General features: G+C 35.4%; 1 protein-coding gene across 5 annotated transcripts in view; it reads left to right on the forward strand.

The window, feature by feature from the left end:
• APLF (aprataxin and PNKP like factor) overlaps window positions 1-18,792 on the forward strand; it is a 34,035-nt gene extending 15,243 nt beyond the window's left edge. For all 5 annotated transcript variants that reach the window (XM_081942094.1, XM_081942096.1, XM_081942092.1 and 2 more), the window contains 5 exons: window positions 972-1,372; window positions 4,800-4,922; window positions 7,419-7,465; window positions 10,734-10,775; window positions 16,667-18,792. In XM_081942094.1, the coding sequence (XP_081798220.1) occupies window positions 972-1,372; window positions 4,800-4,922; window positions 7,419-7,465; window positions 10,734-10,775; window positions 16,667-16,875 (822 nt within the window). In that variant the 3' untranslated portion in view covers window positions 16,876-18,792. The remainder of the gene's footprint in view (window positions 1-971; window positions 1,373-4,799; window positions 4,923-7,418; window positions 7,466-10,733; window positions 10,776-16,666) is intronic.
• Window positions 18,793-19,022: the final 230 nt, after the last annotated feature.

Genomic DNA, 19,022 nt, shown 5'->3' on the forward strand with positions numbered 1-19,022 from the left:
TTTTGATTTTAGGAAGTTGATTATTTACTAATTATGTCCAAATTTCATAGCTCACATGGCTCTATGATGCAGATATGCAGTGGTCAGATAATTTTTATTATTATTACTTTGATATTTTAAGATTAAAATAGTGTCATGGAGTCTACTTTATAAAGTATACTACACTTAATATGATTTATATCCAAATGATGCCATTATGGGTACAACATATTTTTAGTAACTGGACCTAAGAAAAGTATTTCAGTTGAGAAGGGAGTTTGGGAACCACAGTTCCCTCAAAGTGGCAAATCCACATTAATTTTAATAGTTCTACAATGTAGGTAAGAGAGTCCTTTTTTAAGGATTGCCACATTTTCAGTTCTTACTACTATGTAGTCATGAGGGAGCACTTTGGGTTGTGTGTTTTTCCCCAGCCCATATTTAGAGATGTGTATAGCCAATATGAGAACTTTAAATGTCCACACTTTTATTAGCTAGTGGGAATTATTCTTGAAATTATTTTGCATATTCCTAATTAGGCATTCCATTGACTTCCTTTTTCTCTTCGTTCCTTAAACTAAATTATGCTTATAACTATTCTATTCTATCCAAATTCATTTTTTAAATCTGAATTTCAAGATCTTACCATCAAAATCAGTCTCTCTTCTCATACTTCACACTATCTATTTTGCTTAGGCTTATGATTTTACCATCTTGCTTTTTGGGGTACAGGGTGTTTGCTAAATTTCAACTTTCTTTTAATTCTCCCATTTTTCCTTAATGTTATCTTTTATTCTCTAGCATTCATTGTCCTCATAATTGTTTTTCTTTGTGTACATAAGATCCATGAGGCAGGGACCTGTCTAATTTTGATTGTGTTATGTCATGTATACTGATTAATTAATCTATCTCAATTAAACTCTGTTTTCACATGAATAATAAATTATAATCTGTTTCATGAACAATTTCATACCAATTGCCACATGATATAGGGGGAATTTACTAAAGATGTTGCAAAGAAAATGCCAAAGAATGGAAGTAAAAAAATATCTCAGCAACCTGAAAGTTCGTTCGAGCAATTTAACAATGAGCTGGATGATGAAGATCTGGACCTGGACCTCAAGTCAGATGAACAAGCATCTCAGTCTGCTCAAGTACATACAACAAATATAAAAGAAAACAAATTGGAGAGTGTTAACTCTAAAACCAGGCAGGTTTATAAAGAAAAGCTGTCACAATCATTACTCAGTCAGGGTGATATTCAAGAGACTACTCTGAACCAGACTGCTGGAATAGATACTTCAAATATAACCGAAAGTCAGGAGATGCAACAGAGTTCTCACATAAACAAACCGCAGAGGACTTCTTGCCAGTATGGGAAAAGCTGCTACAGGTAAAATCAAGTTGTTAAACTTCTAAATGGCAATTTACTGGTGCATAACCATATAGTCTGGACAGGAGGGTTCTTTTAATTTTATTTATATTTAAAATCTAAGCTGTTGACAGACTGTATTTTGCTTATGTTAAATACTTTGCTGAGTTAATGCAAAAAATAACTTTATAGCACTTGTGCTCTCTGAGTGGTTTACAAATGTCAGCATATTGCCTCCAACAATCTGGGTCCTTATTTTACTGACCTCGGAAAGATGGGAGGGTGAATCAATTTTGAGATGATCTAGATTGAACTCCTGGCTATGGGCGGAGTTAGCCTGCAATATTGCACTGTAACCACTGCACCACCAGGGTTCCTATAAGTCATACAACTTGAGAGTTTGTTTGGCATACTTCCATTTGTTTCCATTGAGCAATACTGTTCATCTTCTCACATTTTTAAAACAGAAATTTAAGTTCTTTTAATACGTAATTCCAAGATTCCTCTGAATACTGTGTAAGAATTGAAATACTGTGATGCACAGCTTACTCTGTATTATGAGTATTGCAGTTACATGACATGTGCTGGATGTGTAATTACATGTGTAATACTGGAAAAGAACGTCAGTGTTCAGACATGTGCAGTAATGTGCAGGAATTTTAAGAATCTATATATTCTATAAATGATTGGGGAGTGCAATTTGTTCATACAGTATGCACAGTTTAAACTTACCTCTGCTCCAGAAGTTTAGACTGGAAGAAATGGTATTCAAAACAAAATATTGAAATATGATTGTTTTCTACTTATTTTCTTCTAAATGGATTGAATTTCGTTGTATTTAAGTACAATGACAATAAAGATTATACTATACTATTTCTTTATAAAGGAACATGTGGGAACGAACTATCTATACAGGTAATCCTCAACTTAAGAACATTCATTTAGCGGTCTTAAATCATGTTTTTCGGTGCAGTTATTAATTCTGAATAGTTAATAACAGCACAGAAAAACATGTCATAAGATCAGCCTTTTTTTAAGGACTATTTTTTTAGGACTATTAGTATTGCAGTGTCCCTGCATCTGATCACCATTTAGGCACTGGGATGTATTTATGACAGTCATAGCAACCTGGTTTCATGTGGTTGCTCTTTGCAGCCTTCCCAGCTGGCTTCCAATAGGCAAAATGAATGGGGGAAGCCACTTAATGACAGTAGCAAGAAAGGTTATAAGGTTGGTCAAGATCATGTGGTGACTCACTTAACAATTGCATCAGAAATTGTATTAGCGATGAAAGTTCCGGTCCCAAGATAAGCACTTCTTGTATATTGGAAATATATAAAAGAAATGGAATGCCTCAAATAATTGTTGTAGCCATTTCATTTGATTTAATACAACTGTCAAAAAGTTTTATACCATTGGAGCTATCTTATATTAGTCTATTGCTGGGAAAGAGGTCTTGGAACTCTTAAATAACTTCCATGGAAGTGTTTATGGCTGTTACTAGTTTTTGTTTATGGGTACTATAATTAGCTTCATAAGAGGTTTGTTTTTTTCTGTCAAAACAGTTTGTCTCTTTGTAACAATAACACAATTAAAAATAAGAGTATTTAGTCATACATGGTTGCATCTTAAGAGACTTTTGTTTGTGAATGCTGTAAAAACACTTCTCTCAGGGCCAAATTGATTCTCATTCTTTTAGAATAAATGGTAGGGAAGAGAAAAAGGCAGAATGCCTCTTTAAGAGAATAGCTGTTTCTCTTTGCCCACCAAAAGTAGACTGAAGCAATTAGAAGATAGTTATTAACTATTGACTCTTGAGCAAAATCAGTGCTAGGAGAAGTGCATAATATCAGATTGTGTTTTCATTTTTTAAGTTTTTCCCATCACATAGGAGGTACATTGTTTCATATGTGATTCTTACATGGTATTACGAGCATGCTGTATATGCTTGCAATCTATATGCATGCTTGTAATACCATGTAAGACTAGATGAGCATAAATAGTATTCTGTTAAGTTAGAGCCCTGTTCCATCTTATCCAGCAGTTGGTTCTCTCAGTGGCTAGTCAACTGCCCAAGGAAGTCTACTGGTCTCTCAGCAGATGGCCCTCAGATGGCAGTCACATTGCCATCAAGGCTAATAGCCATTGATCCCCACGACTTCCTTGAATTGGTCCAATCTTTTTTTGGAAGCCAGCCAAAATGGTAGCCAACACCACATCTTGTGGTAAAAATATATGTCTTGACTGACACTTCTGTGTTTTGATCAGGTTTGATCTCCAGTAGATAACTATAGCAAATCCACTGTCAAGTACATTCAGAGCTTGGAGAGCTGGAAGGAGAGAGAAATTTGTCTAAGTTTTAAAATGCACAATATTGCTATTCTTCATGCGTTCACCAGGACTAGCATTGCCAGATGTGTGCTACATATAGAAAAAAAAGAGAGAGATAATACAATATAGAGCTTTATAATTCTGTAAAAATGTACTGCCTTTTCAGTTTGCACTGTTTCATGCTTATCTAACATAAGCTTTATGAGAGAGAGTATATTCTCTGTCTCCAAAAAATTTAATTTAATTGATTATATGTATGTATATATACATATATATATATATGAGGGAATTTAATAATAAAGGTAGCTGCCTGGAGTTGCTCTGTAAATGAAGTTGGTGGTCTTATATTACACACACACACACACACACACACACACACACACACACACAAACCGAAAATAAGACGACCTTGGATTATAAGCCCAATCGGGCTTTAGAACGCATGCGCTAAAATAAACCATCCCCCGAAAATAAGCCCTCCCCCAAAAATATTTAAACACATGCTCAGCCGATCCCTGCCATTTCCTGGGGGGGGGCATTGAACACGTGCCCCACATGCACCTGCCATCCACTCCGAATGAACTCGCAAGGCTGATCCCGCAAACCCTAGCTACCGCGCCCCAAAGGCGACACTAGGACTGGTAAGAGTGTGCTGGAAACAGAGACAGAACTTCCAGCCCTCTCTGGATCAGCTGATCCGCGGGCCAAGGTTAAGGGGCCTCTTGCAGCTCAAAAATAGCAAGACCTTCCTGAAAATAAGGCCAAGCGCTTATTTTGGGGATCAAAAGAAAATAAGACCCTGTCTTATTTTGGGGGAAACACAGTATATAATATAAAACCACTGACCTCACTTACAGAGCGACTCCAGGCAGTTACCTTTGTTATGAAATTCCCTCATACTGGCATACAGTATTTGGCCAACCCAATTAGGGTAGGTTTCAAAAAAAACTATTTGCTTTCTTTAATTTTAATTGAAATAGATTTGTAATATATACTGTTTTTATTGTTTTATTGTCCTTTGTATTAGTTTAACTGAATTAATGGTGCTGTATTTCTCCCAGCTGCATACATTTGCAATATATCTTGATAGTTGATGTAGTATTTCTAAATTTCACAGAAAGAATCCTATACATTTCCAGCAATTTAGTCACCCTGGTGATAGTGATTATCATGACTTAGAAGATTTAACTCAGGTTGATGATGATAGGCCTGAATGTCCTTATGGAACAGCTTGTTACAGGTAAGAATGATCATTTAGAATAATTTCAAAGTTTGGATGATAAATATTTCACTGGCATGGTATGTCATTGGGAAATGCCAAATATACTTTCTACTGATTGACTCAAACGTAGCACATATACAGGTATTCCTTCACTTACAACAGTTCATTTAGTGACTGTTCAAAGTTACAGCAGCATTGAAAAATATGACTTATGACGCTTTTCACAATTAGCACTTTTGCAGCATCCCCATGGTTATGTGATCAAAATTCAGAGGTTTGGCAACTCGTTCATATTTACTAGCATTGCTGTGTTCCAAGGTCATGTGATCATCTTTTGTGACCTTTTCACAATCAAAGCCACGGGGAAGCTACATTCACTTAATAACTGGTTTACTAATTTATCAACTGAAGTGATTCACTTAACAACTGTGGCAACAAAGGTCACAAAATGAGGCAAACCTCATTTAACTAATGTCTCTCTTAGCAACAGAAATTTTGGGCGCAACTGTCGTAAGTTGAGTACTACCTGTTTTTATGGAAATTGTGTAAACTTTTTACCTGGATAAACATGATTATCTAAGTTGTTATTAATGGTTCACTACAACGCAAAAAACAAAATCTAAAATACAAGATTTCAAATCATAGAAAAAAATGTCAAAGCAAAAAGCAGTGAAGACCATTCACCCAACCTGTTGCTGGAAGATATTATAGCAGTTGCAGTCAAATACTGCATGAGTGAATCCAGCTAGACACAAGTGAGAGCCTTTGTTGGAGCCTACCTTGTGACAATAAGAGCAGTGAGAAATGCTTATTTCTCCATCCTTATTGCATTTTCCAAGTGTTGGCCAGTAGCCCCATTCAGGGCAGCCCAATCCCTTCTGAGTTAGGTTGGATTGGTAGAGCATATTGCAAGGTCCCTGTGGTGAGTGTTCTTCATACCTGAGAGATAAAATAGCTTAAGTTATTTGTTCAAGTAGAGTTTTGCTATATATTCCAATTCTTTTGGTTCTAGGTCCTACTTTTAATTTATAGTTTACAGCAAGAAATTATCTTTTACAAAGAGTCTTGGTGGGCCATATTTTAAAAGCATAAGTTCCATAGGGTACATTTTTTAGCAACGTGTATTACAAATGGCAATTATCCATTTTTTTTAAAATTAAACAGCTGCTTAACTCTAATTCAAAGCTTTTTAAAACTCGATTTTACATTGCGGCTTTTCTATATGACGTATCTGGCATGATGCTCTTTTACAAAACAATGATGAAAATTTCTAAAACTTTGCAATATTTTAGCTGAAAGCTAACCCTTTAGAGCACAGGTGTCAAACTTGCAGCATCATGTTGCTGCCACACGATGTTTTCCCCCTTGGCGGACTTGTAGGCGTGATGCATCTGGCTCGCAGGCTGTCAGTATAACACCCCTGCTTTAGAGCATGTGGTACTGGGTAGAGTTCTTGTCTGTCCCTTCAGTTTTGTTTTGATTTCCATATCTATACTATCTGGATTCTTCTTGTTTGCCATTTTTGTCTTTGGTGTCATGCAGAATTTGTTGATTCTTTTTGTCTCTGGAACATTAACTTTTTATTGACTTTCCTGCAGAGGAAATTTTGTTACACTGAAGTGCCTATGGCAACAAGAATGCCTTTCAGAAAGAGGGTCTGAAAATTTTCCACCACTAATGAGTATTCATTTTGCTTCATTGATTTAGCAGAAAGACACCGCTAAGGCTGTGTTTCATTACCAATAGCTCACTAAAAAGGTCACAGTGGATTGTTCTTCTTAATTCCCAACATAGGAAATAAGTCTTTATCGTGACTTCAACAGCTTTGGATTCCATAATGATAATTTCAGTACAAAAGTCATCTAACCGACCTTCTATCATGATCTTCAGCAAAGTTGGGTTTAATGGTTCAAGCCTTAGTAGATGACATTCAACCATCCAGACTGGGCAAACCTATTTGTTCTTCCTTCAAAGCGGAAGAACAGCAAGTCAAACTCACATACCCCCTCTCCCTCTGCAAACCTATTACATACCTTGCCAGCAAAGAAAAATTCTCCATTGCTTTATTTGTGGAGCCTCCAATAATGCCAAAAATCAAGGGAGAGCAGTTACTTCTCTTGCATTCTGGGCACACTATTTTGGTTGCAGGACTCTAAGAACACTAACATATTGCAATCTTTCTCTCCCCCCCCCCCTCCCAGGCCGGGCCCAATTACTCTTCAGAGAGGAATCTTAGGCATAGGAGCCTATGATAGATGGAGAAATATTTGAAAGCTTTATCAGTAAAGATGGAACTAGCTAAAGTTGCCACTCCTCTAGGAAATGAATGACTCAAAAGTTATTTTTTCAAAATGAGAAAATCATATTTCCAGTATGATTATAATTGATTTGCTTCCCTTTGAAACAAAGATGAAGAATTGTTTGCTTTGTCTTTTAATTTTTCTTTTCATTCGAAATTTCAGATAGTGAGATGGAAAACTCAGGTTCATCTTCTCTAACTGTTTCTCTTTGCAGAAAAAATCCACAGCACAAGTTGGAATATAAACACACAACTCCTCCAGGTAAAGTGCTTTTATTCTAATGTATATGAAGAACAGATCTTTTTTAATGTAACTAATGAGGTAAAATATTAAAGACTGTGCCGAGGTAGTACTATGGAAGCGTTGTTGCTTCTGTTTGTTTGTTTGTTTATTGGATTTAGTATGGTGCAATTCTGCTGGAATGGGAATTAATGTGATTTTGGAAGTTTGAACATTTCTTATTATAGTTCAAGTAGTTTGATTTGGCTTTTGACTATAAATTAAACAAAAAGGGTTCTCTTCTGAGCTACCATACATTTGAATTACTAGAAGCATCTTTAGGTTCAATGGTTAAGCCAAACAAAAAGAATTTGAGGCAAAATTGTTAATTTTCCCATCCAGCAGAATATTAAATCAAGCAGATGTAAGGACTTATCCATAAGTTGGCAGAATGTATTAACTAAGCAATTGGCAAGGGAGAAGGATAAGCTGGTCAGTTATGATAAGAGTGGAGAATTATATTTAAAATATATTGAATTCTGTTGTCAAGGATGAATTGCTTCAGATTTAAAGAATCTTTCTTAGAACTAAATGAGGTAGCTGTTAAGCTATAAAATTTAAAGTTGCTATAGATTACTAACTGCCTTCCATAATGACATAAATTCACAAGGTTAAAGAACTCAGGTAACTGTGAATGAAAACTTAATATGAGCCAAAATTTTAGGCATCAAAGCTGTATATGAAATTCTACAAAATTAGACTAGATTCTAATCTTAATGTGGAATTAGATACTCATCAGGGATTTTGCAGCAGGGATGTTAAAAGCTAAATTGGACAGTTTTGATGTAATTAAATTATGGTACCACATTTGCACCCCATATAAAATATCACTGATATATTAAATAGAACTACACACTCAGATTTTATTCTTCTTGTGACTGGAGTAAAACTATTGCAGTATCAATATATAAAAAGGAGTTTGCTGTATGTACTGTGTTTCCCCGAAAATACAACCTGTCCTGAAACTAAAGCCTTGCCACATATTTTGCGTGGGGAAAAATATAAGCCCACCCCCGAAAATAAACCCCCTGGACACCCCCCCATCCAAGCAGAGCACCGCTCACCAACATAGCGGTATCTTGAAGGCGCCAAGCCGCAGGAGCCAGGCGGAGGGGAGAAAGGCACTCACATTGCTTGGCGCCATCGGGATACTTCTAGGTTGGGGAGTGGCGTTCTGCCTGGCTGGAGGGGGGAGTTGTCGGGAGGCTGCTCCCTTGCCTCAACATGTCCGGGCTAGCTCTCCCTGCAGCGGCAGGCGCCGCCACCGCACTCCGAGCATAATGTCTTCTCTGGTTACAAACTCCAAAACTCGGCTGCCGAGTCTTCCAGCAGCGGCCGCTCTAGGAGTGCGCTCTCTGGTTGTGGGCTGGCTGCTGGAACTCTCTGTAAGAGAGTCTTCCAGACAGCGAGTCTTCCAGTAGCCAGCCCACAACCATAGAGCGCACTCCTAGAATGGCCGCTGCTGGAAGACTCAGCAGCCGAGTTTAGGAGTTTGTAACCGGAGAAGACGTTATGCTCGGAGTCTGGTGGCAGTGGCAGCAGCTGCTGCTGCAGGGAGAGCTGGACATGTTGAGCCTGGCAGCGGCAGCTACTAGTACAAAGAGAGCTGGACATGTTGAGGCTAGGAGGCATGCCTGCTGGGGGCGGAACAGGCACTCGCGCAACCCCCTTCTCCAGCCGGGCAGAGCTCCTTGCACTGACTTAGGGGGTATCCCGAATGTGCCAAGCCGTGGGAGCTGGGGAGCGGGCAGAGCGCCATGTGGCTTGGCGCCTTAGTGAATGGCGCTCTGCCCAACTGGAGAGGGGGTTTGTTGGGCAGTTGCTCGTGAGCTTGGTCACCTCATGGTTGCTTCGCCCCTGAGGCTGTGCCCGGTTCTTCGGGAGCCAGTTTGCAAGGGAGCAGCCGCCCGGCAACCCCAAAACAATAAGCCCTGCCCTATAATAAGCCCAAGGCCATATTTTTTAAGTAAAAAGAAAATAAGAGCCTATCGCATTTTCGAGGAAACATGGTAGTAAGAAAGATACAGGGGCAACTTTGGCAGGTGGGGGGAGGGTATAAAAAAATCAAGATGAAGGGCATGGCTGCCTTTTTAAAATATGGGATGAGATATATGAAAAAGAAGTGGGACTTTGATTATATAATTTTTGTTGCCAGGATGCTTTTTCTATTGGCCTCACCTGTGTGAGTGTCTATGGCCAGCTATATTCCAGTCATGTCCATAAAAATAGCTTGAAAGTAATAAAGTATGAATTTGCCATGGCAGAGTAGAGTATTTCACATCCTTAATCCCAATAAAAAACAGTATGAAGCAATAATGCATCTGGGGCCCTTTCCTTTTTGCCATAAATCTTGACAAAATTTGAGTAATACAGTCCCCTAGTAGTAAGAGGCAAAAAGATCTGTTTTGGTTCTTTCATTCTAAAAACACGTCAATCTCCTTTACAACCTAAGTTGACATGAGATGAAGTCTGCAAGCTCATACCCTCTAAAGTACAGAAGAACAACTAGTTGTCAACTGTGATAAAAAGAAAACACTTGTTTTCTCCCAAAGACCTATCATCTGCTGTGTCCTATAAAAATCAGTGGTGTTAGTATAAATTTTAAGTACTTAACTATTGCATATTTCTTTTCAAGTATGAACAACCAAGTTCATCCAAGCCAAGAGTTGTCATCACTTCCCATGGTGTGAATGCTGTCTTTCAGTGGGCCAATTGCAAAGCAATGTTTATATCCCAGCTCCAACTTCTTACTTTATAGTCACATGCATCTCAGGAAATTTGCCCTTTTGCAGGGTTTGCTTCTTTGTAAAGTGTTTAGAATGTACACTTGGTCCCATCTGTCATAAACAGGTGTTCTCCTTTACAGTTAAATGCTTTTAAAATGAATGAAATGTCAAACTGGTGGCTATGGTATGAGTCAGGAATAAAATTTTCAAGAATTACTGGTGCATCTTTCCTAAAGATTAAATATCACTATGGATGCATAAGGTGATTGGTTTATTGGGTAAAAAAAAACTGAAACAGGAAGAGCCCTGATACAGAACATGTTTGGTTGTTCAGTGAACCAAAATAAATAAAGAAATTACAGAGCCTCTTCCTGCGATTTGGTGGCGATATGAGAATGTTTAGAACTCCTCCAAAGATAAGTAGGAGAATTTTTACAGGTGTTCTCTTTCAATTTTTAGTTTTACTAAAATTCATAGCGGTTTGGGTTGTTTTATTGGTAATAATTTCTTTTCCTTTTCTCTAGAATCTGAAAGAAGGCAGACCAGATCAAAAGTTACAAGAAAAGGTAAGATTCTATACTTTTTCAAAAAGCACTGGCCTATAAGCATAGGGGAATTCAGTAATTAGCTTTGCTCACCATCCTACCCCATAAATTAGTATGAAAATTACTAAATCCCTCATTGTAAAAAAAAGATAAAATGACTTTGAGGCGAAGTCCTAGTTCGTTTATATAGATGATACTGCTCAGAGCCCCTACAAAATTAGATAGGAAGTTCATTTTTCTCAGTATCCTAACTTTATATGGATGTGCTTTGTACAGGTAGTCCTCAACTTGCAACTATTTGTTTAGTAATTGAAGTTACAATGGCACTGTTGAAAAAAAGTGACATGACTGTTTTTCACACATAACATTGTTGATCTCATGATCAAACGTGGGGTACTTGGCAACTGGCTAAATTTATGGCAGTTACACTGTCACAAGGTCACCATTTCAGCTAGCTTTTGACAAGCAAAGTCAATGGGCAATTCATTAAACAGCCACATGATGATTCAGTTAACTCTGGCAAAAAAGACCATAAAATGTGACAAAACTCACTTAATAACTACCTTGTTTAGCAATGCAAATTTGGGGCTTGATTGTGGTCATAAGTCGAAGCTTAACCTATATACCTTTAAATAAATTCCCCTTATGTGAATAATGATATATTTTAATCTATTAAAAGAGATCAACATTTCTGTAAGTATACCAGTTCTCTTAGATAAAAAGAGATTAATTTATTTTAATGTAATGCTTGGATTTGACACTTGATTTATTTTGCAAGCAGTTTGTGTAACAATAATATGAAATAGTGACCTTTTTAAATGTTTCTTTTTTTTAATAATTTTTTTTTATTTTTAATGATCAAACCAAACACAACACATCCTTCTTTACATACTGTAGAAAGTGTATCAGTTGGTTACAAAAAGGCTCTTGTGCATCTCTTCCACAGTCAACAAACATAATTCATATTAACTCAAGTATTTTAACTCAGATATTTATATATGTTGCTATCATCATACCTCCATTTTCATTTGACTATTATTGTTTAAATGTTCTTCATCATAAAAATACCAAGATTTAATACATAACCACATACTGGCATTTCATTTACTATTTCTAAAATCCTCCAATAACACTGAATCCTTATGTGCTATTCTAGCTAAACATCCATAATATTTAATAACAAAGTTTTCTAATCCTCCTTTCCAAATCACTGTTTACAATTTACATCCAGTTTCCTTATGTTGTACCCATACCTGTATATACGTTGTTATCATTATCCCTCCTTTATTTAACTATATCCTGCATCATAACATTTCCCCCCTAATAATCAAGACTTAACTGTATCTAACTCAGTTCTTTTTAATTAACCTTTATATATAATCCAAAAGGATTGCTAATCTTCCTTTCATGGGTACCATTCAATATTCATATCCAGTTATTACTTATCATAACACTACACATTGTATACATTATTATCATTATCAATTATTTATTTAACTATATCTATTGTCACTAAATTTCACTAAGTTTAGCTAGTTTTAAATTGTACTATTCCATCTATCAACCTGTATCTTTCCAGTAGCAAAACAGTCTCATATCTTGTGACATTTGTGGTGTCAGTCCTCTAATCATCTCCTTAATCAACTTTGAATGGATTCCTCTTAGCAACTCTTTGCTTATAAAATCTCTCATGTAATTTCGATGCCCTTCTTCTGTTTCCTTAAATCAGCTTATCTTTGATTGTCGGTAGTGTTATCAATGATATTGCTAATAAAATTTCTCTTTTTAAATCTATACATTTTTTTATTTTTTCTTCTTCTGTATCTTGCCATCTGGGGTAGGTTTCCACTCCATTTAATTCGTCTTTCAGTATTCCACCCTTTCCATTTTCAGAGACAAACCAATCACCATAAATATCAGCAATTTTAATTTCTTTATATTCATTTTTCTCTTTGATTTTTAGGATTTTAACCACCACTTTTTCCACTTGTTAAACATCTCCAACTTCATCATATTTTGCTGTTAGTTGCTCTAAGTCTTCCAACTTCTTCTCTATCCTCTCATATGTGTTTGATAATTTGTGTATTTCTGAGAATATCTCTTGCAGACTTAAAATTTCTCTCTGCTGTTGAAATTGTGCCATTATCTCCAACTAACAAACACTGCTGCTCTAGCTTGGAAGGTTTTAACAAGATTAAGCATAGATTCACAATAATGTTTTATTTTCACCTTTCTCTGGTTAAAGATATACTTTAAAGGGACATCTGTATGCTTTTCTTATCACTCTCTATAAACAAGCAGTGAGACCTTGGAGTGCCAAGCCAGAATAATCAGTGTGAAAAATAAGAGTGTTTCGTTTCCAATACACAAACCTCCAGCCTCCGAGTAGCAGTGTTATTGTTGCAATTTTCTTTGTTTCTTTTTGTATCTTTTTTGTATTTTAAGTTTAAAAAAAAGTCTGATTCTTGAATGAGTTAGAAGAACACCCACAGTAATGAAAGAGGAGAATTTTAGCCCATAGGTTACAAAGAATAATAAAAGAAAAACAAATAGAAGAAGAAAACTTAATCCATTTGTTTTAAAAGGCTTGCATGAATTCCATCCATGAAGATAGCATTTAAAAAGTAAGATAACCCACTGTCCAAAACCATTCCAAATTTAATTCCGCCGCTTATTTCTTCTGTTCTCCAGTTTTTTATAGGCAGTCTCTTTTAAAACGGTAAAAATTCCTCACCAGCTGGAAACACTTTCTCTTTCCGTATCCTTCCATTTTGAAGCTGCCCCGACTTCATCAGCCTAATGGCTGGATTTTTTGTCGCTGGCTTGAAGAACTTCTCTTGGATCGATCAGGGACTTTGTGATGTTCCTGAGATCAGCAAGACGTCCTTCCTGTTCACTGTCTCTGCGGGACGGTTTAGGTCCGTTTGGACCACCCAGTGGCAAAAGTATCGACGGCGATCTCAGAGCATTGAGATCGCATATCGTCTCATCGTGACATTGGCTCCTCAAAATATGTTTCTTGTGGCTTTGTAAACTAAGCTGTGGAACATCTTATCAGTTATAGAAATGACTATAATGTATCCAAATATCCACAATGCATATAACTTTTTAAGTAACTTGCAAATAAAAAGCCAATAGCATTTTATTGCATAAATGTATTAGGAAAGGAAGAACTGAGAATTTGTATTTTCCCCAAACATCTTTAGCATTGATAGCACACATGATATTAATTTATAAAATTTATTTATTTAACTGAGTCTAAGAAGGATGAGAATTAACTTAAAAATTATATGGTAAGAGTGAACAAATGTTTTCTAGAAGTGGGACAAACTTTTTGAAATTTGCTTATTCAAAAGCTGTTGCAGTAAACATAATCAGATAACTGCATTGCTGCTGAAGTTTTTTTTTTTAACCTGCACCCATGACTTAATCACATAATTTACTTTCAGGAGTATGATTTTTAGAAAGAGAACTACTGTTGTGCTAGAGGAATAATTACCCATAGCAACTTGAATTCTGCAACTTGAATTCAGGTTATATCAGACTACAAAGTTGACATCCTTATAGAAAAAGAACACAAAACAAATAACTTTGGATCACTTTGTCCAAAGAAGGATCATTATATAAGAATGAGTCTGCAACAGAGATGAAGTCAAAGGACTTACAAAAATTGAGTTTTATTATTATTATTTTTAAAAGTACAGTATATTAGCAATTCAGTAGTTAGCTGTTATAGATGCTTCAAAGAAGTAATGTTCAAATACAGCTATATAAGACAAAAAGAAACAAAATTGATTATATGAGATTATTTGTTTCACTCTGCAGAGGGAAGGAAAGGGACAGGTGCTCTTGAAATTGTAAAGCAGGCAAGAAGAGGAAATATAATTATGCTTTTTTATACTCCATTTAAATACTGGTACTGTAGAGAAAGCAGTGATCTGGTGGTGAGAAGAGAGGCAGCCAGACATACGAAAGGATAGGGCAGAAAACGTAACGGAAGTGAAAGAGGTCTTGTGATTACATTAGAATGCAACAAAGAGGACTTGGAGTTTTTCATCATCCAGCATACAAGATGTTCTCTTTTCTAGGATAGTCGAAGATGTAATCACATTCTGTCCCCGGTTGCCTGTTCTTGCCAACTATATCGTTTCAGGCAAAATGATAAATGAAAAATAAAATGGGATTAGCGGAGCAAAATTGTGATCAACTCACTCACTTGTCTACTGCTTCCTAGTGTTTCTTCTGAAGGTTAAAAAGCTTATCAAAAACTAGAACTGATGTTTTGCATTTCACATAGTCATTTTCAAATGTTCTTGGTAGAACTATGTGAACTGGCTAAAGTCTCTCTCAGTCCTGCCTCAGTAGTTTTGCATTATATATTGTGATACAAGAAATTGAAAATGCTATTCTTAGGAATGCTTCAAAGAGAGTTTTCATTCCAGGATATCTGACTTATATGTATATTTAGAGGGGAAAAAACCAAATTCATATTGACACACTTGAGAAATGGAATCATTTTTGTATACAGGCTAGTCCTCGACTTAACGACCACAATTGAGCCCAAAATGTATGTTGCTAAGTGAGATATTTCTTAAGTAAGTTTTGCCTCATTTTATGACCTTACTTGCCACAATAGTTAAATGAATTATTGCAGTTGTTCAGTTAGCAACACGGTTGTTAAGTGAATCTGGCTTCCCCATTGACTTTGCTTGTCAGAAGGTTGCAGAAGCTGATTATGTGACTGGGACACTGCAACCATCATAAATATGAACCAGTTGAATTTTGATCACATGACCAAGGGGGATGCACATTTTTCAGTGCCATTGTAACTTTGAATAGTCACTAAATGAACTGTTGTAAGTTGAGGACTACCTGTATAGTAATTCTCTCTTTTTTTTAAGGAGACCCTTAGAAAAGAAAACTAAACTGACAAAAAAATTAAAAACAGCTTTGACTAACCCAGAATAGTACAATATATACATATCTTGATGCTTCTCATCTAAATGAGAATTTTCTAAATATGATGATGATATCCCATCTATTACATTGCATGTGTAAGGTCTCACTCTCATTAGCACTTTTGTTATTTTGTTTCAATAGTTTTCGAATTTCTGTTTTGTAAAGTGGAGCTTGAAACCAACGAAAGACATTGAGATTAAAATATGTTTTAGGGCCAATAATTTCTAAAAATATCAATCTAAAAATACCAGATTTTCCATAAATTATTTTTACTGTTACAATGCCAGCTAATATTTAAAATAGTACAAGTTCTCACTACTAGCAAATCACTACTTCTCCAGAAGAGTACAATTTGTCTATATGTTATTGGCAGTGCTAGCATGAAATACTGGCTAGTAAAAGTTTTGGGAACATTAGACTCAGAAAAAAAAGTTCATGGATTTTAGTTGATGTAATGATATTAAACATTTATTTATTGCCTTTCATAACACTAGACCACAAGAAAACTGAAAGGAGTTTGGTGGCCATCTGTGGAATAGTAACAATTCAATTTGTGCATAAAAATAAATTTTCAAATTTGTTTAGAAATTGGGATAAATTCAAATAGTCTTTCCAAATCAGAATTTGAGTAATTTGCAGTGAAGAGAATTAAAGCTGGAGTGATCCCACTATCAAATAAGATGAGATACCAGTGGACTTGTTTTCTTGTTTCACTAAGTAGACTGAAGAGGCAAGGCTATATCAGTTTACTGTACATATTTTCATACATTCCTAATAATAACTTTTTTCTCACCTGTTCAAATTGTGTTTCCGTATTGGTAGAAAAACACATTTACTTGTACATCAAGTATGAACTTGTAAAATTCATTTCATAAGACAGGGTACATTACTATCATTTTGCATTGGACATTGAAACCCAAGATTTTAATTTTTTATTGTTGAAAATTATATAGTAAGAAGTGTTCTTGCGGATGAGAGTGATGATGGTGGTGAAGCAAATGAATACAACTTGAATGACAGTTTTATAGATGATGAAGAGGAGGAAGAGAGTGATCCTACTGATGAAGATTCTGATTGGGAACCAGATTGTCAAGACAATGATGGTGAAGATATGGACATGCTTCTCAAAGAAGCACAGAATTTTGTTAAAACCAAGAACTAACTATATTCAAATATTTTGATAGAGTTTATAAAGCATCCTTCACAATATGAAACATGTATCCCATTAGGTGATAATGTCACTTTTTAAATAGTGACTTACTGTAATTTTACTTTATAAATTTGGATTATATATGTACATTTTCAAAATTTCATGACTCCATAGCTGATAATGCTTGTGAACAAATCTTATGTGTTAGGGAGTACACTTAAGATTGCTGGATTAATATCATTTTTGTAGTGATAGGTGTGGCTCTGTGATTTAAAGTGATGAATGCTTTCCTAAACTTTGTATTAACACATTTCATTGCATATATGATAGATAATAACTCCATATTGGTAATGGCACTGATTTGGATTTCATTTCTTTATTCTATCAGACTGATAATAAAACTAAATAGTAACTGCACTTTTTGTAATATGTTGTTTAACATTACAAGTAATATTATTTCTATTTGAAAAGAAACTATATAAATTTATTCTGAAAGATAATTATGTTCCCAATCTCTCTTCAATATTTTAATTTCTCTGAAGCAGTGTTCGAACTATTACATTCAATTGGCTGAAGCTGAAACAAATCCTAAATTGATCAGCTTTACACTGCAACATCATAAAATGCCTGAATTGCACTTTGAATCTGTTGTATGCAGATAACAAATATGAATATCAAGAAAAGATTCCATCTGTCATTCGCCTGGGCAAAAGCAGTAAACTCTGGCAGACATTAGTGTCCAAAGTTTAGTACTTTCTTAAGTCAGAACTGTATTGCTTGACCCTTACAGTTATGAATCTTAGCTTTAAAGAGCCAAGAGTCAGTAGTCTTGTGTTAAACCATAGTATGATTTGTATGGTTTTGGCACCTCGTGTTTTGCAAATCCGGCATTTCTGGACTTTGTTTCTTAGAGTAAGGTGGGAATCTAGCCAGTGTTTCATGGACTGTTTCCAAGTTACAAAAAGAACACTGCAAGCTTTATTTTATTTGAGCTTTATTTTCAGAGTTTTTAATAGTGGTTTTAAAAGGTATGAACAGTTTATTGTTTATTCTATTTAACTCGTGGGATAAAAGAAAAGAAAATATAGTTTATTCTCCCACTCCCATCCCCAATTCTAAAACACTATTACAGTCAGGACAATTCCATTTGTACCTTTTGAAACAATCAAAAAAGAGAACTTATAGTAATATAGGAGAGGAGCAAATAAAACAACAGTTGTCTCATATAGGAAGGAAGGCATCAGAAATATAAGATACAGAGGCACAATTAGAAAATTAAAATTGCTCCAACATAGTAAGAGTATGTTGCCCATTTTAATTGGCTGAGACAAATCAGCATTAATTGCCCAGTTTGTATCAGCTTATTGAATATTATTTAGGACTCAGAGAAATTTGAATTTGAGTAAGATTTTAAGTCTAATCTTTTTTTGTTAGAGGATTTCCTTTTTATAACAGGTTCCAGGTACATTGTGATCTTTTATCCTCATTGCAAATTCCTTCTATGGTTGTATTTAAGCATTTGAAGAATCATTCAATTTCTCATGAAATATTTCTGAATATATAATATGGTACATAAAACAATGCATTGATAGGTGGAAAAGATGCCAATTTAATGCAGTACATTTTTTAAAAATGGTTCTTAGCTAGGAAATTAAATGCAAAATCAGAATTCATAACACAAAAATGCAGCTCTTAAACCTAATAGAAATAGCTCAAGTCATTTTGGAATGTTCATTATGGCTGCACAACCTGGTTTGTTGAGTTAATATATGTAGCATTTTCAGCAGAAAGAAAAATGATTCTGTAGCCCAAGTTTTTAAATAAATGAATGACTGCGAGTAAATAAATAAGCTGAACATGTAGAAAGTAAAATCTGCCTCTTCCAATAGGCAGTTTTATTTTATACAATGAAATATCAAAGGCTGTTTCTTTCAAATAAAGTTATGTGATAGGAACTATATTTGTAATATGAAGGAATAAAAAAAGACATCTTAAAATACAGTGAATTGAAGTGAATCTCATCACATCTAATTAATTATTGAATGGAAATCTAGGCTATGTTTAATTTATGCCCCCCCCCCCCCAATGGGATTAGGTCCAATTTGTTTCATTGGAGAACTTTATGCTAAGATAAAGGAATAAACATTTAGCCTAAAACC

The sequence above is a fragment of the Natrix helvetica genome (genome assembly GCF_964273705.1).
Source record: "Natrix helvetica genome assembly, chromosome: 2".
NCBI lineage: Eukaryota > Metazoa > Chordata > Lepidosauria > Squamata > Natricidae > Natrix > Natrix helvetica.